This window comes from Gymnoscopelus braueri, assembly GCF_963280865.1.
Source record: "Gymnoscopelus braueri genome assembly, chromosome: 19".
Lineage (NCBI taxonomy): Eukaryota > Metazoa > Chordata > Actinopteri > Myctophiformes > Myctophidae > Gymnoscopelus > Gymnoscopelus braueri.
Window position 1 is genome coordinate 31,345,524 of NC_137621.1, and position 21,270 is coordinate 31,366,793.

A 21,270-nucleotide genomic window follows, 5' to 3' on the forward strand; every position below is an offset into this window, starting at 1 on the left:
AACAAATATAAAAAACTAAAGTTATTTGAAAACAGTGAAAATAACCAAAATATACAGGATAGTCCATCCTCAAAACCAGGCACCAAAGTCATCCATGATTAGGGTATGCTTGAGTATTGTGTTGATATGTTCTAGTGAGGTTAAATGTATAATCAGATTGTTGGAGCTCAAAGAAGTGGCATTAATATAAGAAAACCTGACAAATATCTAACCTAGTATGAGACTATCAAACAACAACTTTGTAACTCCATGTGACTTATTGGACAGTGACACATCAATGCTACAGATACCTGCATTCTTGTCCTCCTTGTTGCCACGATGCTTGCGTGGCATGGTTCAAAACAGTCCTTTCCTTGCTCTGTAAAGAAGTTGATGGTTGATGATTAGGCCTTGATAGACTGCATTGAAACAGAAACTATTGTATGGTACAGACTTTGTTGATTTAATGATTTAGTAATCAAGATAGCAAACTCAGATAGATTAAAACCAAACCATCTGACACCACTAATTTTCTATGCACTGCCAAGCATGTCTCAAACATGATTAATCACCTTCTTTCAAATGGCTCTCCCACCACTGATTAAAACAACAATATCACTACTTGTCCACATTAAACATAAGCATAACACAACTTCAAGTATTGTACACATGCCAGTACATTGACAGAGGGGTGATTCCACTCTACCACACCCTCATTTAGCCTCCAATAGAAGCTTTTAATTATTCAACTCAGCTGACCTTAATGCAACAATTAGAAGAGGATACATTTCACATGCATTGTGAAAAAGAATACACTTAAAATAATTGATTGGTATGATGCATTTTCCATTTTTCGTATGTTAGAAATATATATACAGTATACTGTATATAGGTAAAAACACTGGTGTTGCTGTTTAACACCCCAAGAAATCCACCCACACTCTCTGAATATTGATACACTGACACACTTTTTAACATAAAAATATAAAACAACACACAATATCTTAACTAAACTCTGCATAGGCCAGTTTATTTAGCATACATGGGGCATGTGAGTATAATACAATCTTAATCGAAGCCACCTCATCAGACAAATGATCGAACACATTCTAGAAGTGTATTGCATGCAGGGAAAACCAATAATAACACTGTATGCCAAAGAAATACCCAAATTGCAAAAGTAGCAACTGACCAGATAAAAAGTAAAAACATTGGCCATACAATTCTGAATACTTTTACAGCCTCCCAATAATAACCTCAATTTACCAGCACAAACAAGAACACATTTTAAGTAACAATTTAAAGAAATGAGAGCAATGGTCCCATTTAGAAAGAGCAACATTTAAAATCCTTTAAAGAAAATACAGAATTTCTAATTATGTCTGTATTGAACGTATTCTGCAAACACATGACAAAAGCATATTCTCCACAATATGGATAGCTTAGCAAGATAATAATAACAAAATTAACTGAATCACTTCATACATGATTATGATAACAAATTAACAGAATCGCTTCATACATACCAACAAGAAAGTAGCACCTCCAACCAGGTTCCAAAAAAAAAATATCCTGAACTTTTCTTTCTCTTCTCCAAAACTCAATACAATACTACATAACCATTTTGAGCACTTACATAGAAATAGGAATAAGGCCGTTTTCTGTGCAAAGTGAGGTTGCACAGAAAAGAATTAGGTTCGTCCAAGACTGAAGTTGGGTTGGAGTGATGTGATATGCCAATGAATAGTGTATGAACTGTCGAACCCGAGCCTGGTAACTATAACTAGGGACTGCTGACAGACGTCATCATGAGCTGAATCTGCCAATCCTGTTAGACTGTGGATACAATAAGATGTATTGCAAATACATTACTTATATGCCTACTTAAATGTTTACTGTATCTTTAAAGAATAATTATTTAAAGAATAATTGCCTTTGTCTGAATAATGTGGATAATGTTCACTGAAAATGCTATCCATCTAGCATCCACAAAAGAGATCCCCAATAATCATTATACAAGACATCATGCAAACATTTTAGCACAAATTGTATAACAAAGGTATTAGGATAACAAGTCAAGTTTAAAAAAAATCATCCCAGAATGCACAGTATTCTTCACTGGGTTGTATTTGATGTTGCCTTTTAGAAACACCTAAAAAACTAAACTGTGAGGTGCACTGTAGGTGCACAGACACAACATGGGAATACACAGAACAGTGGACTAATTTGAAAGGTAATGCATAAAAACTATGCATGCAGTACTGCTCTAGAAGACCTCAGCATGAGACAAATGGAAGCTAATGAATAAATTGCCATGTCACATCTGATAGAATTTCATGCAAGTAAACAAGTCGATCATGCCAAACTGGAAGAATGCGTCCCGTTTAATCATTAATAAGGTACTGTTCCAAAATGGGCCTTGGTACAAAGACAGGCCTATATCACGGTATCGCCAAATGGTGTCAAGCCCTATTTATATAGCCTTTGTGTTACTAGTCACTGTTGTTTAAATCCTATCTAAAATGAAATATCAAAATACTACATAGATCCTGTAGCAATCTATTTTGAGTGTAGTCAAGATTAAGTCATAAAGATGTGACAGGTAAAGTCTCCCTCATACAAAAAGAGAAAGGGGCATTAAATGTAAACATTGATTACTATTTTACTGAATTAAGGCATGCTTTGTCAACTCCTATTCAATAAAACTTCCATTGAACATCGAGCACAACTCATCAATTACACATACGGCCAGCCTGTAAGCCATACGTCAACGTCTTAAGTTGCTAGTATCCGATGAAACAAGGCTTTCAATTATTTAAGCACTGCAGTCAATGTTTTATGTGTCACACTCATTATGTTAGGGTATCACTGCTCACTAAAAAATAATAGATTCATGTTTTGTTTAAAATGAGTTCCTGCAAAACATGAAGAAGTAGAATTATAAAGTTTGGTAAAAATGTTCAACTCATAAATAAGTAGTGACGCAGTGCAGTTGTGCACAGTGCCTAATAAAAGCCTGTTAATTTATCAATTTGTAACTAAACTAACTAAAGAGTGCACAAATTAACAGGCATAGTTCTCTGGTCTAATCGTTTGACTTAATGTTCAACTGTCAAACCACAAACTATATGTCCAACTGCTTTCTCATTGGTTTTACCACTGTGCAATATATAACGGTTATATTCCCTACAGCTCAACAGGTTGTATGGCACCACTGTGCAACATGTAACGGATGTGTTATACCTTCGGTTCCTTACAGCTCTGCAGCATGTTGAATGGCAACACTGTGCAATATGTGACGGATGTGTTATGTTCCTTACAGTTCAGCATGCAGATTGTATGGCACAGGAATCCGGTGTAGATGTGTGCTACACATAGTGACACCAATTTGACCTCCCTGTTGAGAGATTCCGCTGTTAATTACATGTATCAATACAGGCTAAGAGGGGTTGAGGAGACCTACAGTAGTACTCTCCCTCTCTCTCAAGCACCCCCAGTAACCATGTCACCATTGGTGCACAGTTACCAGTTACCACTGTCATCTGCTGTACTAACCTCATTTCTCTAACTGGGATTTCCCAAGAGCACAGGAAACTCCCACCTGAACAGATCTACAAGCTTGGCTTTATTCGCTATTCATTGTATGATGATGTATTTAGGGCTCAGATGGTTAAAGGGATATTTCACTTTCAAACACTTAGAGATTTTTAAGTCTAGTCTGGCTTTTGTGTGCACCCCAGGCAGTTTTTATGTTTGATTTTGTATTTAGATATTAGATATTTATTTTATCAGACACGCCCCGTTTCTATATAAACCCATTGAAACTTCAAACTCCATTTTATGTTAGATTCATTGGAAAACACACGTCCTTGGTTCTGGTGACTGATATCGTCCTTCTAATGTGTAAGAGGGCCGTGATTTAGTGTTTCTCACAAAAATTATATTCAAGTAATATCATGTGTTTTAAATGAGTCTAACATGGTTTAAAAGGAGTTACAATGGGTTAATATAGGAAGTGTGTGATAAAATGAATATCAAATGTCTAAATATTGAATAAAGCAACTTAAAAACTGTCTGGGGTGTTCACAAAAGCCTGAGTAGGTCTATGTTAAAATGACCCCAGAAGTGTTTTAAAGTGAAATACCCCTATAACACTCTTTTCCAAGATAAAATAACATTGCTTTTGAATGTAAATTAACCATACTAAAAAGACCTTATGCAATGAAGAAATCAGAGGTCATTAGAAGATGTTGACATTCATTAGACGCTGACACTCATTAGACTCATCTGCCAGGGGTAACACGTCACCTTTAAATCATAAATGATTAATAATCACTCGTTTTTTTGTTTTACTATATTCCAACTACACATAGAATATCATTATTGGTACCTTTGATGAATAATATCTAGGTTGCAATAATTAACATGCATGAGCAGCATGCAACTGAGCCCTAAAGTGACACCTTTCCCAATGTCGTCTAGGGTAAACCACACAAGGACCTGATACCAACCATGCAATCTTATCCCGTTTGGGCGTGCAGTGTCCCAAACCCTCGGTTGGCTGGGTTGCCTGTGAGTTATTGTCATCTGGTTTGTGCTCCAGTGGCTCAGTGGGTGCATCACCTGACCACGGTGTAGTGTATCATTATACTGGGGGGGGGGGGGGGGGTTCTGGCTGGTTTCGTCTGTGAAAAAAAGACATGGCCCTTTGTTATTGTCCTTATTGGTGTTCATGTTAAACCCTGGCCTAAGTCAGGGCCTTCCTGGGCGGAAATTGCACATACATTTGACCTCAAGTGACGATGGCCTTAAACAAGGACAATCGGCCAACGTGTCCGTTATAGAGCCTACAAACTAACTACAACATCTCAAATTGCTTTATCCCAACAGGGGCCCTATATACTAATGAGATTGGGCTATTTGTGCCATAGAGACAGATTCCTTTGTCCAAGTCTGCCACCCATACAATACCACGATCTAACTCTATCCTTCAACAGGATATATTCCATATGGTCAGCTTCAGCAATCATTGCGGATGTCATGTCAAATTACATTGCGTACATCCATTGAGCTATATGGGTACATCTTACCCAGATACAGTATCTTGTCCCAATAATGCAGTGGTTCTCAACCTTTTCAGGCCGTGGCCAAAATAATCATATTTGAACTGGGGACTCCCCACCCTGACAAGCACTTGGAATTGTAGGAGTTGAGGCATTACATTTAGTTTGACTTGGTTCCACAGATAAATATTGTGAAAATAACCGATCTACAAGCTCAAAACGCCTCGCAAGCTTGTAGATCGGCTATTTTCACAATATTTGCCCCTTTCTTATATTATTTGACAATTTGGCCAATGTTTGACCAGTTTTTATAGTATAGTTTGTTGATTACTTTTGATGCAGTAATGGTCTTTTTTTATTTCTTTTTTCCTATGAGGTATTAAAAAGGTCTTAAAGGTCCTTAAAGTGTCACTTCACTGACATGAGTCTCATTTGGGGACCCCCCCCAAAAAAATCATGTGGGGACCCCCCTGGGGGTCCCAACCCCCAGATTGAGAACCACTGAAATAATGAATGGAAGCGCCACCTAGTGGTGACAAAACAGAATGGTCCTTCGACTGTTGTACCGTTAACTGCTTGGCTTGTTGTTGCAGACAGAGGGACTGGCTGCAGTCATCACCATAGTCATTGAACTGTTAGTTCAACAGTCATTCAGGGCCTATTGGAACGAATATTCTATTACACTGCGTTCGGGTAAGAAGTTAACATCATTTAGCTAACGTTTGTTAGTTTGGTCGACTGTATTGTTCACAAAAAGCAACATAACATTAGCCAACAGCTTGCTAATGCAGCTAGCTAGCCTCCATGCTAAACTTGGTCGGCTATCATTAAGTTGGGTGCATTTCTCCTTTCCGACATGTCGCCTTTCCGACGTTGACGAACCCTATACCTAACCCTAACCCTAACCATAACCGCACGCGGAAGCCACTAGTCGGAGTGGTGAGATGTCGGAATGGAAGGAGCACCCCCATTAAGTTGAAAGTGAAGGTTAAAGAAGGGCTAGAATTGTACTTTTCCTTACAAGCTCACCGAGTGGTTATTATCGCTGTAATTGGTTTTGCGCTAAATCAGCGTCGTTAACTTAAATAGTCAGCTTTGCTGCTCAACCATAGATAGATAAACAGCCGTGGAGACTTAACTAGCTAACATCATTTTCGTGTGCTAAAGCTAGTGAACTGAAAGCAGTGGTGGGGAAAGTAAGTACTCACATTTCTTACTTAAGTAAAAGCATCAATACTGCTGGCCCTGAAACATGAGCATCATGTGAACCATGGCTACAATAATGCATTGTAGAAATACTCTGTTACAAGTAAAAGTCCGGAATTCAAAATTGACTTGAGTAAAAGTTCAAAAGTAGTTGGAATCAAAATGTACTTAAAGTACCAAAAGTAGAAAGTACTCATTATGCAGAATGTCCCATTTCATAAGTTATCATATGTTTAAAATGTATTCAAATCTTTTGAAAATAGCCAAAGTTTAAATAGGGCTGATGTGTTTAATGTATGTTTGGTAATAATCAAAATCTACAAATAATTGTAGTGTAGTAAAAGTACAATATTTGTCTCTGAGATGTAGTGGAGTAGAAGTATAAAGGATTGAAAATTGGACATACTTTAACAAAGTAGAAATACCAAAAATGTTACTTATAAATGTACTTCGTTACTTTCCACCACTGGTGTCAACTGATGAAAAACATTTTGTTTCACAGCCAACCCAGCGCCCGCAGGATGACTGACGACGAACCTTTGCCCAAAAAGGTGAGTGAATAAACTGTTGCCATTAGCAGCAATGCTAGATTATCTTCTCTAAATGAATAGTTTACCTTCATTGCGACCGTTTTCTACTTTTAGGCTTGATCAACCCCATGATGCCATAGTGGTCCAAACTCGCAATGTTCTTCCAATTCATGATACTCTTATTTATTTATTCCACTTTTGCAGGTCCGTCTCAATGAATCTGATTTGAACAGCTTGAGCCGGGAGGAACTCTGGGAAAGGTATGACAAACTTACAGTTGGACTGAGTCCAACACGTACATGCCACAGGCACCCACTGACCCAAATGAGCAGCGCTGTGTTTGAACGATGCTGCTGTTCTTTTTTCAGGTGGAAGCAGGACGAAGCATACGTCGAAGTTCTGGAAAGAAAATATTCAGCGATAAATTGTAAGCTCTCTCATCTTCACCACTAACTATTATGAAACGGCTTTTTCTGGCTTGTCCCCCGGGCACTGATAATTTACTAGTGGTTATCATCACTATTTTCTGTCTCGCAGCAAATGATGTTACGAACTTGAGGGAGTCCGAGGAAAAACTGAAGCAGCAGCAACAGGAGGCTGCGCGGCGGGAGAACATCCTTGTCATGAGGCTTGCCACGAAAGAGCAGGAAATGCAGGAATGCTCGGTGAGAATCACTGTGAATCTGTTCAACCATATAATCATCAGCCTTGGCAGACATGTTTGAAGGTTGAAGTCTGCAGTGATGGGTAGCTGCATGGGCTGAATGTGACACTTGTCCTCTGCTCTTATCCAGACGCAGATTCAGTACCTCAAGCAAGCTCAACAACCCAGTCTGGCCCAGCTGAGATCGTCCATGCTAGACCCGTCCGTCAACCTGTTTTTCATCAAAATGAGGACTGAACTGAATGAGACTAAAGACAGATTGGAGCAGGCCCAAAATGAACTGAGTGCTTGGAAGTTTACACCTGATAGGTAAACCAAACCACAATCCTCCTGCTGAGACATTGACCAGAGAACTCACATCCTGCAAGAATGCAAAGTGTGGGGAAAGGCAGAAAATGCTATGTGTTCGAAACATGACTGACATTTAAAGAAAAGGAAAAAAAAGAGAGAGAGGTTGAGAGACCAGGGAGATACGTTACCTGATCCATGGCGCCCCCACTCCTGCACTTGTCGTTCATGATAGACTTTGTCAAAGACTGTCAGGTGAACACTGATAACCGCTCAAAGGAGCATGAAGGAAGCAGGACTGCTCAGAAGAGATGGTCGCTTTCAACCTCCGAATGAGCCCCTGTTAGGAACAACATTATACTCTTTGTGGATGGATAATAGGATTGGTACATTTTATAATGTTTACTGAGGTTTAACACCTGTGCACAGCTACTTTGTATGGGAGGCCTAATGACTTATAACATTTTGTTATATAGCTGTAATATATCCTCTACTACAGGCACTTGGTTTTCAATAATTAATTATTAATCCGTAATGCTCAGCCAAAACCATACATTTCCACAAAAAAAGTATAGATGTTGAGAATTGATATGGAGGAACTGCTCATGAGGCACCAGAAACTGTATAAATACTAAAGACTGTTGTTGGTCTCTGGAGTGATGTTGGGCTTGCTACAAGTTGAGCTGACACAGGAGGCACCTTGAACATCAGTTTGTCATTAATATGAGCCAGAGCCATGTCCAGGTATGACAGTTTGATTTTATTAATCTGAATTTAAATTAATGTTATGAATTCTCTTAAATTCATATGGTCACCACTGTTCCTCTTCTTTCACTCTGGTTTACTTTTGAAAATGAACTGTATTTAAAATGCCTAATCAGTAACCCAAATGTGAAATAAGGAAAGGTAGTAGTAGGCAGTTGGAGTGGTTTTCCTCCATTTTCAAATTGACAAAATCTTCCTTTTTTATGTCACAAAGTTATTTAACTTTGTAATATATCTGAAACATGTTTTATGGGTTATCGTCAACTATAGGTTTTCTGTGTTTATGGTTTTATTTGAACAAAATCTGTGTACATGCACTGCAGTTAAATTTATTATAAATTTGACAGTATGCCAGTTGATCATATAAGTGGGTTCAGTAGCATTGAGCCTAATTGTTCTGCAACAGAAGTAATTGTATTGTTGTAAAACATTGAGTGTACTCTGACAATACATTTCTAGATTGTTGATGGGACTAAATTATGGTAAATCAACAAAAATGGGATCTACATTCAGTGCTGAATTGCTTTAAAATGCTAATAGGGGGAGAAACCATCTTGAAGAGCCAGAATGAAAGCTAGTAGGTTTATTAGCTTTAGAAAAAAGAATTGTTTTATTGCTTTCTCACCAGCCTCTTGTTTAAGGTATGAACTCTCCGTTGCAGCCAGACGGGGAAGAAGCTGATGGCTAAGTGTCGGATGCTGATCCAGGAGAACCAGGAACTGGGTAGACAGCTTTCCCAGGGACGAACCGCCCAGCTGGAAGCTGAACTGGCCCTTCAGAAGAAATACAGTTGTGAGCTCAAGAACAGCCAGGATGGTGAGAAGATGCCTTTTCTGATATTAGTTCACATTATCACGTATCATGCACCAGGGACATTGCTGTTTACATCTAGATCTAGATTTTGTATTATTGTTCCATCACTCATATTTTCATTTCTATCTTTTTTTATTTTGGTGTCTGTTACACTACAGAGCTTAATGACTTCATCATCCAGCTGGACGAGGAGGTGGAGGGCATGCAGAGCACCATTCTGGTCCTTCAGGAGCAGCTGAAGGAGGCTCGGCAGCAGATGGCCCTGCAGGCCCAGTGCCCTGAAGGAAGTCATGCCACCCCGGGCCACCTAGACCCTGCCCACAACAAGGACTCCCAGGAAGGGATCACCAACAGTCCAGGCAACGCAAGCCCCATTCATAGGATGGCAACAGAGCCCGCCAGGGAAACGGGCAACAGTGACACCGAGCAGTGTTCAATACCATCCCCCTCCACTGACACAGATAGGAAACTGTCCAACTCTAACCACAGTGGTGCTGTGAGCCAGCTTAGCGAAGCCTATGAGACAGTTGACTCCCCCACTGGTAGTGAGACCTCCTTCACACAACATTCCCTTGGTGCAGACTCGAGCCAAGACTCACAGGAGGACAGGACACCCGCAGGGAAGGGTAGCAGGACTGCAGAGTCACACTATGTCCTGAACGGCTTGGATGCTTCAATTTAGGTTCCTTTGAGACATTATTAGAATAGAAAATCATGATTCTCCCCCTGCCCCCCTTAGGTTATTATATGTGCATGCACTTCCCAGGAATGGATGAGACGGAGACTGTACTTTCAGCGATGGTGGACAACTTTTCCATGAAACTGTAAAGCATTGTCTTAACATGTTAGGCTTTAAACTAGGAATGTCATTATTTAAAGTCATGTGGAACTTTGTCAAGTGCTGCTATTTTCTTTTATCAATATGATTGTGATTTTCTGTTTATTGTAAAGAAAACCTTTTTTTGTTTTTGAAGAGGGGTAGATCTACTTACAATAAATTTTTATGTCCATAACATCTAGAATCTACTTTTTTGCTTTACAAATATTCATCGTTCATATAAGTTGGACTTTATAAATCTATATTTGTGCTCATTATCCAAGCTCTTTTGTTAGATAAACTAATATATGATTGATCTCTGGAATTGGGGAGTTACCCATGAACATCACATTTTCATTATCCTATGACACAGATATGATGGGCTTTTCATGTTAAGTCTGCAATACAAAAGGTCAGAATACAGATTAATTTTAGACCCTGCACAGAGCCAGCAATAACACATGAATGCCATTATTAAGTTATAAGTGAGCTTGATCTTGGAAAGGAAAGCCCTCCATCTAGTGGTAGCATCTTTTCATTTACCAGCAGTGGAGCATTATGGGTAAAATGGGTGAAAAGGAATCCTCTCAGTGGCTCTCTTCTATTGAGGACAGTGAGTGCATCAGAGCGGTGAAATGCCCTATCAGTACATGTCAGTGCATATGCAAGTGCATGAACCACTGTTGTCCTGGTAACCATTCACTATTATAGGCATCCAGCTTTTCCTCCCTCATTCTGCCATCAAACCTCTATACACCTCTGGCTGCTTACATCTCTAGAAACTTGACATCCCTCTGGCTGCTTGCATTAGAAACTACATCCCTGAAGCTCCTTGCATCTAGAAACTACATCCCTCTGGCTGCTTGCATCTAGGAACTCTGGCTGTTTGCATCTAGAAACTCTACATCCCTCTGGCTGCTTGCATCTAGAGAAGAGGAGTACAGTGGGCAGAGTTAAAGTAACACAGCTTTGCAACATGCAATTAAAGCAGAGCAGCACACTAGGGTGAGATCTTTAAACGGAATTGACCATTTTAGCCTCAACCTAGGGAGGATATGAGTCTTCAGAGTTGTGTAGCGTTATCACAAATAGGAGAGGAAGGTTATTTTTCTTTAGATTTCCCTGAGGATTACATAGCTGCAATTGCTCCCCACTATTTTGTTCTTCTTTTCTCTCAATTGGTTTGCAGTGCACAGCAAGCAGCTGATGCAGGAGGCAAGCTCGGCTGAACGGGCTGCACGCGCTCACTGGAGGAGGGGACCCAGAGGCATCTGGAAATAGAAATTGACAGGAGGGAGGAGGAGGACGAGAAAGCTGAAGGCAGAGTGTTGAGTACCAAGTTGTGGTATGTCGTCGGGGCTCAGTGCCTAGCATGGCTGTGCAGAAGAAATACAGTGGCACCCCTCCATCACAGGGACCGCTTTCTAACAGAACCTACGAGAAGAAGGGAGCCAAGAGGCTGGAAGGTTAGTAGCTACCATATAATGCTTATTTTTATTTAATCTTTGAAGAAAAGCCTCTTTACAGTATCAGCACTCACAATAAGCCTGTACTTTGAATCCTAGCAGGGGCTTATTGCAATATATGGTGGTCTATATACTGGATCTTTTGAGCATGTTGGCGACAAATGAAACATGAATGGAACATAATGATTTAAATTCTTCTGTTGGTAAATATTGAATTGCCGTTTTGGGGACTAGCATCCCCACCTACTCTCTAAATATGGGAGGTTTTGAGAGCCCATGTTCAGAGGAAGACGGTGGCAGTGATTACATAATACACCCAAAGAAAAATAACAGTGCGCCTGACATTGTTTATGTTTTTTAGCAGTGGGAGAAATATACCCACTATGTTATCATTATAATATACCCACTATGTCATCGTGTTATTGTGTTTCTATATACAGTATACAGTATTCTGATGACTGCCCCGGGTTCATTTTGTTCTGATCCTTGATAATAATCTCATGTTTGTTTGTTTTAGTCATCGCCATGAGGACTGGTCAGGTGCTGGCCTGTTCTCTATGCCTCTTATCAAGCAGCTCACAGCTCACAATGGCTCTTTCATTTACCGATAACCTTAGGGCCATCATAGTCCATAATGGCAACCATCAGGGGCTAAATTCAGGTAGTTGTGTGCATCTTACAGTGCTAATTAATAGATGGTAGGATAAATATCCCCATTGATACACTTATGTCCATACTGTTCTATAATATTCACCATTTGAATGGCTTTGGAATCTTACAGTACATATTGCGTATTGAATATATACTGATTATCCATAATAGTGTATGTATTTGTATAATAGACAAACTATTAGAGAGTGAGACTGTTTTTGCAAGTGTGAACAGGGTTTATAATGTCTTGCTAGCAAGATAATTCATTTTCAACTTTGATCATCTGCTGTAACTGGCTCCAACGTTTTAGTTTTTCAATTCTATGTAGCATCTTAATTTGCCTTTGGACCATATTGTGCTTTGTTGGTATATGGGTTTATATTATGTGAAAATAGTCATCTTTGTGAAAATCTGTTTGTATACTGTACCTTCATGTAAACCGAACACCATGTGAAGTTCCTAGAACACGGGAGTGTACATTGCAAATAAACTCAATGGTGATTCTAGTTCTGAGATACGTTTAGGGATCATACGTCCTGTGTTTAGTTTTCCCCTATGTACGCTTATAGAGACGACCAAGGAATGCTGTTCATGTCTGGTAATACAGACCTGGAATGAAACCCCAGGTGGGAGCTGATGCTATTTTTGTCCCTCAGTATCATACCATGCTGAAGGACGTTGGTCTTTTTCTTCCTCGTTTTAGGAAAAGCCACAAACATCAAGCCAAATACACAGACAAAGAAAACTGCTTGTACTTCCTCTGGCAACAAATCTGCCCAGATCAGTAACACAGCCACTCCACGCAACAGTGCAGGTTTGATAAAGCTTTATGTTTTCCTGGTGGTTGTGCATTTATTGAGCAGACTTAGACTCCTTTTGGAATTCATATGTTATTAGAACCCTGGATTAATAGTATGATCTACTTTTACTGACTGCTTTGATTTGACATCTCTTCTCAGACTTATAATTTGAATTATTTCATGGAAATAATTGCATTATTCAAGTGGCTGCAATATATTTGTTTTATACCTGGTAATTCCTGGTTTTCTAGGGGCAAATGGACTAAATGTTGCTGAGAGATTGCGGCTGGTACGAGAGAGGAGAGAGGAGCAAGAGAAGTTCCTCGGTATGTCAACATCTGTTATGCAAGCACAATCTTTTAATCATGAGTACCCAAAAGTGATATACAGTATGACTGCGTTAATGGGTATTATTGTTGCTTTGCGGATGTTCACAGCCTCTCGGGAGCTGAGCTGGCTGGAGAGAGAGCAACGAGCCAGGCAGTATCATGAGAAACAACTGGAGGAGCGAAAGAAGAAACTCCTGGAGCAGAGAATGAAGGAAGAGAGGAGGCGCGCTGCCGTTGAGGAGAAGCGCAAGCAGAGACTGAAGGAGGAGAAAGTGAGTTTTTGAAGTTGAGTCTGGCATATAATTCACTATTTTATTGTTCCAAAAGGGGGGAGTTAGTTTCCCAAAACACATGATATGCTTGGCTCTGTGCATAATTGTAGTCCCAGTTCTCAGAAGGTGCCATTATTTGGCATACCTGTTTCCTGTTCCAATTCATTTTTCCATAGCTTCGTTTGATTGGCTGAGCAGCAGATTTCAACTGGAAATAGGCTCATGTCTGAGCCAATCAAGCCACTTTAGTTTTTTTACGTCGTATTTTTATGGCCCTTTGTCATAGATGCTTACTCGTGATTTCAATTGATAGAAGACATGATGATTGATTTATTGATTGATTGGCTGACATCTTTGTGGAAAAACTGCACATGTATTAACATAATTGTACATACCTGACAAAAGGATAAAACACAAAGCTAGAGAGCTTTCTTCCATCCATACTGTCTATGTAGAATGTAGTCAATGATTTTACACCATAGTGGTCACTGTGGTGAGATCAAGTAGTATCATTAAAGCTATTTTTTCCTGAATGAAGGAGCGATATGAATCTGCAGTGCGCAGAACCCTGGAGAAGAGCCGACGGGCCAAGCAGAACCAGCAGAACTGCCGTGGAAGACAGCTCAGCAAGAACAATGGTAGGGTATACTGTATAAGGATAGATGGGTTTCCATCTTACTAAAATGTTTGGTAACACTTTAGTCTACAGGACATTATTCCAGTGTACTGACCTGGGTACAGTTCTAACCTATGGAAAAAGCATACAATAAAACAATGTGTTCATATCAGGCTTAATAGAATGAATATTATTTGTATTTATGTTGTGTTGTTAGTTACTGTACACCCAAATAGTCCCTTAAGTATTCTTTTCATAGGCCTACTACATATCTTTCCATAGGCTGGTTGATTGATGCACTGAAATTATGCCATTGTAAACTGTTACTAAATCTTTAGCTTTCTAAACACATAACACCAAGCATACTTATATGTGCTCTTTGTAACATTGTCAGTCTTGCCCTGCTTTTTCCTCAGTTGTTATAGCAGAATCTAATTCTGTATACTAATTGCTAATGCTAGTTCCACGCCGCTTGCCTCTGACTACATGGGAGAAGAACTTGGTCAGTCGCCTCCTAACTCCCACATGCTCCTATCTGGCCAGGAGCAAGAGTGCTGGTTGTCACTCAGGAGAAGAAGGTACTCTTGCCAAGAATATATAGCATTATTTATGATTTAAACATTACAGCTGTGCTGTTATCAATATTAATTCCCACAATAATTAAATGATGGCTACAGCAACTAACTTCCAGAGTCTTCATAACAAATTTGGATGACTAACTGTTCTAATGTTTTTCTCCTTTGTATCTTTTCAAAAACACTGCTTGAGATGCTTTTTATGCTCTTCGCACATTTCCTCAATTTTGCATACATTTCCCCTTCATTGTTTCCCAACAACGGCACTAAAACATGGTTCAGTTGTCCATGTTTGTCGCCGTTCAGTCTCATACCACTCCACGAATAACACCACCATGAACAACCCCATAACCACCATGACCACCCTCATCACCACCGGCAATCAAAAACCAGGGCACCACTTCAGTCCGGCTCAACAGAGAGCGTCTGCCTCGCCCAGCCATAGCAACAGAAGCATCAATCCAGCACAGGTAATCCCAGTGGTCTCCTTTGACTTTCAACATTATACTTCTTTTGATAACATGCTGGGTGGTCTGTCTGAAGAGACTGTCTCTCCTCTCTCCATCACCCACCCACCCACAATAAATGGAGTTGTGCTGCTTTAACTCGCTTGCATCATAGTTAATTAAGTTTCACCTTTCTCAAGTTATGTCAACATTGCTCTGAAGCATTTTGGTCATTGAACAGTTTTTGCCACGGGTACAGGCAGGGCACAGGCCGCCTTGCTGTCACTCGCACTCTCTCTCGCTATTAAAGCATTGCTCGTTCGACCCATCTCTCTCTCTCTCTCTCTCTCTCTCTCTCTCTCTCTCTCTCTCTCTCTCTCTCTCTCTCTCTCTCTCTCTCTCTCTCTCTCTCTCTCTCTCTCTCTCTCTCTCTCTCTCTCTCTCTCTCTCTCTCTCTCTCTCTCTCTCTCTCTCTCAGCACCGTCATGGTGGCATAGAACGCTCTGCATTCACACTTTAAGTGGCTGGATAAGAAAGAATGCAGGCATTCTTACTATGAAGCATGCTGCCATTTTGCCAACAGAAGATTAACACCTTTCTAGATTCAGTGCACATGATACCAAAATCTAATATACCACCACATTTCTGTGTTTTTTTCTGTATCAAAAGAGGCGTGAGAGGGAGCATGTAAAGAATGTGTTCTGAGAAAGTTTGTTTTTATTTGTTCCTTTCTTAATCAGATCAAACCAGGAAGCCCACAAGAGCTCAAGAAGAAGATTTTAACCAGCAAACCACCCACTGCCAACAGCACATTGAAGCCAATCACAAAACCAGAGCGGTAAGCAAACCATTCTTCTTTTATTTTAGTGTTTGTGTGTTGTAGGATACTGGTTCTCAACCTGTGGGCCGGGGCCCAAGGGTATTGCGAGTGGGCCTCCAAATAATTGCCAAAACACAAAAAGATTTATGACAATATAACTATTAATATTAAAAATTAAAAAAACAATAAATAAGAACTTAAAACTACTACTACTACTACTTTAGTTCCATTGATCTGGATTGATCGATCATTCAAATAAACATGCTCTGAAAATGCATGCTGCCCACCGATCATCTGACCATTTAACATGGCAGCCTATCAGCTGCCGTGTTAAATGGTCAGATGATGGCTGGGCCGCAAATGCTTTCAAGATTTTCAAGTACAACTACAAAATCATATTAACCAACCAGGCCAGCCAACCGGAAGTATCCAAGTTTTGGTTTGTCTCCTAGCAACATGAACATATTTGGCTTAAACTGTCTATATGCGGTATACATAACCTCAGTAATGTGGACAAATCATTGTTGGCTAGACGCCTTATCCTTTTTAAGTGGAAGGATGTAACACCTCCATCACATAGTCAGTGGATTATAGATGGGATTGCAGAAAAACAAAGAAAAGTTTTTGTGGCCCCACAGAGGGATTCCACAAAACCTGGGACCCATTTATAATATTTGTGAATAACCTTTCCTGGGCTGGAACTATAATACCAAAACTGTACCACTACCTATGGTTTGTCCTATTATTTTTAAGCACATTGTGCTATTACTGTCATCCATGTATTTTGTTTGTATTTGTAGTTTTGTGATTTGTGCGTCCTGTTTGTAATGTGTTTGGTATAAAAAAAAAAGTAATGTGGACAAATAATAAAGCCTAAAAACGGTCCACCTGGACACTTGATCTTGAAGGACTCGCAGAAGATCAAGCAGCAGACTGTCCACACCTCTACAGCTGGAGCTTCCATCAGTCCCAGAAGAAGAGCTTCCTATGTGTATCTCCGCCCTGTCTCCTAGCAACATGAGGCCTATTAGAACGCCAGCTGAAAGTCTGAAAGAGGAGATAGGGGATGTGAGTCCCCCAGAGACTCCACGTTCAAACTCGCCAGCAGCTCCAACACAAGCCGTGACCAGTACAAAAGAAGAAGAGAGATGTAAGCATCCAAAACGATACACTTTTAACACAAAATAAGATGCAAAACAATGCTTGTAACACTAGAGCTGTTGCACACATCATGTGTGCAACAGTTAGTCATGAAATTGTTATCCCTCTCGCCTCGAGTGGTCCTGCTGTTAAAGGTTTGATACGTATGAACAACCCAAACAACTACTGATTGTAAGCATGCAAGGTGGCTTTGGGTAACGTGACCACCAGTTGTTATGTCCAGGTTCCTTCCAGATGACACCCCCTTCGGTTCCACTGCCTCCCCTGCCTGAACCCATGAGCAGGCCTTTGGCCGGCACCACAGACCCAGAAGAGGCTTCACGTGTCCTGGCTCAGAAACGGAGGGAGGCCCGTCTCCGGAAGGAGAGAGAGGAGCAGAATCGGCTGCAGGAAGAGGCAGACAGGTGGGAAGTAGTCATGGTTGTTATTGTCACATGCACTTACATATTACACTTATGTGTTTTATGCAGTTACTCTGTGAAGCATGATTATTGTCTCCGCCAGGCCGAAAGGCATGGCGAGAGAGTATGTTTTCGCCCCTGTCCGTCCGTTTGTGTGTCCGTCCGTCCGTCCATCTGTCTGTGAACAGCTAATCTCAGGCACCGTTGGCCCGGTCGCAGTGAAACTGTGCACACACACTCCCTGGATGCCAATTCAGAACCTCTGCCCCAAATGTTTCACATGGGCCTGTTATAGCGCCACCAGGAGGCCGATTTGTGCAACACCCATTTACTCCTACAGATTTTATCCAAACGTCATGCAAATCGGTACACAGTATCTCTATAGTCATGTGATCAACACGGATCTGTCCGATTTTCCATATTCCATCCATTGGCTAAGGTTGGCTTCCAAAATTTGCAGGATTGGTCCGTTTTGAACAAAATGCCTCAAATCATGAACGCAGCTTGCGCTTTCCGTGCAATTTCACACGCACATTGCACTAGGCCGAGGAACAAATGCCACCCTTTTCAAATTGGCTTGTTATAGCGCCACCAGCAGGTATAATTTAGCAAAACAAATTTTTGGAACAAAATGCCTCAAATCATGAATGCAAGGTCCGATTGCCGTGAAAGGCCCAAGAAGAGATGGCACCCTTTTCACATTGGCCTATTATAGCGCCACCAGGAGGCCACAATAACCTACCTAACCTGGCGGAGACCTGTGCTCCGAGGAGCACTTTTTCTAGTTGCTTATGCACTGTAGTCAACTACAGGACAGCACTAAAGTTCATATAGTTTACATCAGTTCAAGAAATAACTTCATTGGGGCTTCATTGTAGTTCAGCTTTATAGACACTTAGAATATTACTATGTCTGAAATAGTATTCTGCCCATAAAGATACTGTACATATCATATGGTGTCAATAATGGTTTTACTTTATTACTAGCAATTTTTGGGGGAGAGTAGTTGTCATGAGTCATAAAATGGACATCTTGTCATATTTTGTTTCTAGGAGGCATAGAGAAGAACTGGAGGTCAAGAGGGTAGAGGAGAAAGCACGTCTACAGGCAGAGGCTCAGCGTCTGGTGGAGGAGAAGAGGAGGAGGGAGGAAGAGGAGCAGAGGAAAGCTGAGGAGGAACGAGCCTTGGCTATGAAGGAAGCCACGCTTCTCCTGAAGCAGGTGAGCAGTTCAAATACACTCCATATACAGTATAGGGATTGATGTCTGCAGGTATAAATATTATGTTCTGCCCAACTACTGGTCTTTTAATAATTTTCAAGTTTTTTTTGTTTTTGACACATATACTTATGTCGCTTACTCAGAGAGAGGAAGAACAAGAAAGAGAGAGAGAAAAGGCTGCCCAAGTGAAGAGAGAGCGAGAAATACTTGCTCACAAAGAAGAAGAAGCACGACAAGCAAGGAAAAAGGTGATGGGAGTTTAAAAATGTAATGTGAAGAGATATAAGCTTGGCTGTGATAAACACCAGTTTCGGAGATAATCCAACCATGGTAACCTTTTTAACCATGTGGTTGTCTTTTTCCAGAGACTTGAAGAGATCATGCGGCGAACACGGAAGACAGAGCCTGCAGATACGGTAAGATGTATGACTGTTTAAAACCACACATTAGCCGTAGGGATCTCTGACGCATGACCGACATCAACCAAAACCCCAGTTTGAGAGGCAAGAGCCTACCCCTTGACTAAACTGGGTTAATGTTTGTTTCCTAGAAATCCATTCCAGAAAGGATACTGCCTAATGAAGTGCAACCAAAGGAAAATACAGAGCCTGTGCATAATGGCACAATAGCTGAAGTTGCCAAGCCTCCGCAGCAAGTGCTGAATACTATGGAGGATATGGTCCCTGTTGTGGCCTTTAAAGAACGCAGGTCACTCCGAACCTTGACAAGCCTGGAGGAGATTCAGACACATCAACGTGCAGGTGAGAAGTCATTGACGTAACACTACAATACAGGTTGGGACATTAAAGGCGCCGATATGTTCTTGCTAAAATAAGTGTCAAATAGCTCTGTTTGTTCAGTAATGGGTCTCCCCGTCTCTCCAGCTCTTTAGTAAACAGAAAATACATTTTCAGGTGGCACACCAATTTAATCCAGTCAGGAGAGAGAACTCATTTATTTGTCTGTATATTTTTTGTCTCATCACTCCAAATTCACTTGTTTGTCCTGTATCCTATACGAGTTCTCTCTCCTGATGTTCAGTAACAGAACAGGGGTCTCCCCGTCACCAAACAAACACTCTAGCAATGAATAACAAATAACGTTTTGTTTTAACCAATATATATATATATCACTTACTGCACCTTTAAGACAAGCCACAAAATAAATTGTACATTTCGGCCACATGTACACATGTAAAAACTTCAAGTAAAACCCTTGAATCTACTGATCTGTGAATCATCATCTTTTGAATTGGTTTGAACTACATTGTGTTATTGTACTGTATTCTCTATTTGTTCTCTCCGTTTTAGAAGTCATCTGACCTTGGAGGTTGGCAACCCTAAAAAGCAGTGCTGTGGTCTCTTTGCGAAACAGGAATGACTACAACAAGACCATGTTTCTGCCCTTCACTCCTAAAGAGCATGTCAACATCACTACCACCTAAAACCTGACCTAACAAGGATGATGTCTGTGTTTCTTTCACTTTTACCTGATTTAGCAGTGGCACAAGCATGGGTTATCTACAGCAATTTGCAGAGATTTATTCCAACCACTCTTCGCAGTAATAATGGCAAAGATGTACAGTAGATTTAGACACCCGAGTGGTTACTAGCAGGTATAGTGTATCAGTTGTGGCAAGAGTTGTCTCTGTAAACACAACTATTTACATCAGCCATATGCTTGAGCTTGTTCCTGATATCTCGACAATGCTGCTATTCAAGCACTTTTCCTTCCTCAGTTATGTCACTGTGGAATTATGGGTAGTAGTAACTGTTTGCACTAGTATTACATTTTGAACAATGTGTTATGGTTGCTAGTGATAGTTCACTTCCTGTCTGAAGCCTTATTTATACTTTGTCGTACAATCATGCTGCTCGCGAAAAATAAAGAATTTAACTGAAAATCTGGTTACATTTGGTGACGGACAGTGTCATACGACAAGGTATGAATTTGCCATTACCCCCCTTGATTTCTGTATAGAAATTGTGATTTTTCAAAGCTGCTATGGAATTTGTTCCCCAAAGACTGTTTCCATTTTCTGTGCATCATTATAGAGAAAATAATTGCACTATAGCTTTTAATGTCTTGACTGTTCCTTTCTTTTAAATTGTGCTTTCGTTTTAAAGCAATGCAAGGCTTGAACAATAGGGCTTAAATGAATTTATTGAAATATAAAAAACAATATTGTTTGCAATTCATTAAAAAGGTATGTGTGATATATATTAACTGTTGCTTATAGGTTTATCCTTACTCTCTACACTGGTCCATGGATTAAATATAAAACCTGTACAAGTATAAAACTTCTTAACCTGTTTTAAAACTTAAAGTATATTCCATATTTAATTAAACTTGGTATTATGCAGCATGCCTGTCTCCTTTGGCAGTTA

The 21,270-nt window shown here is 40.3% G+C and overlaps 2 protein-coding genes across 4 annotated transcripts; both read left to right on the top strand.

The window, feature by feature from the left end:
* Positions 1-5,609: 5,609 nt before the first annotated feature.
* On the top strand, positions 5,610-10,315 carry LOC308075166 (pre-mRNA-splicing regulator WTAP-like). The gene is made up of 8 exons (XM_080414833.1): positions 5,610-5,735; positions 6,751-6,799; positions 6,983-7,038; positions 7,147-7,205; positions 7,316-7,443; positions 7,573-7,751; positions 9,157-9,311; positions 9,467-10,315. The coding sequence occupies exons 2-8, from the start codon at positions 6,770-6,772 to the stop codon at positions 9,988-9,990; spliced, it is 1,131 nt and encodes a 376-aa protein (XP_080270959.1). The 5' UTR covers positions 5,610-5,735; positions 6,751-6,769; the 3' UTR covers positions 9,991-10,315.
* Positions 10,316-11,470: 1,155 nt separating this feature from the next.
* Positions 11,471-21,248, top strand: map7a (microtubule-associated protein 7a). 3 transcript variants are annotated; one of them, XM_080414059.1, is made up of 15 exons: positions 11,471-11,591; positions 12,946-13,056; positions 13,294-13,368; positions 13,480-13,643; positions 14,182-14,281; positions 14,721-14,837; positions 15,141-15,304; positions 16,021-16,118; positions 17,009-17,250; positions 17,485-17,665; positions 18,715-18,883; positions 19,027-19,131; positions 19,249-19,299; positions 19,434-19,644; positions 20,194-21,248. In XM_080414059.1, exons 1-15 carry the CDS (start codon positions 11,498-11,500, stop codon positions 20,202-20,204), a joined length of 1,893 nt encoding a protein of 630 aa, XP_080270185.1. In that variant the 5' UTR covers positions 11,471-11,497; the 3' UTR covers positions 20,205-21,248. The 3 variants fall into 3 exon arrangements, with proteins under 3 accessions (XP_080270185.1, XP_080270186.1, XP_080270187.1); XM_080414060.1 differs by lacking the exon at positions 14,721-14,837 and having other exon boundaries at positions 15,117-15,304; XM_080414061.1 differs by lacking the exon at positions 14,721-14,837.
* The last annotated feature ends 22 nt before the right edge of the window (positions 21,249-21,270 follow it).

What these genes read in the sequence shown, in the direction of transcription:
- LOC308075166 (XM_080414833.1), top strand. Translation starts at nt 6,770, where the DNA reads ATGACTGACGACGAACCTTTGCCCAAAAAG. An exon ending in AGGAAATGCAGGAATGCTCG is followed by an intron (nt 7,444 to 7,572) that starts GTGAGAATCACT and finishes GCTCTTATCCAG; the next exon opens with ACGCAGATTCAGTACCTCAA. An exon ending in GCTCAAGAACAGCCAGGATG is followed by an intron (nt 9,312 to 9,466) that starts GTGAGAAGATGC and finishes GTTACACTACAG; the next exon opens with AGCTTAATGACTTCATCATC.
- map7a (XM_080414059.1), top strand. Translation starts at nt 11,498, where the DNA reads ATGGCTGTGCAGAAGAAATACAGTGGCACCCCTCCATCACAGGGACCG. An exon ending in ACAGCTCAGCAAGAACAATG is followed by an intron (nt 14,282 to 14,720) that starts GTAGGGTATACT and finishes TGCTAATGCTAG; the next exon opens with TTCCACGCCGCTTGCCTCTG. An exon ending in CCAATCACAAAACCAGAGCG is followed by an intron (nt 16,119 to 17,008) that starts GTAAGCAAACCA and finishes TTGATCTTGAAG; the next exon opens with GACTCGCAGAAGATCAAGCA.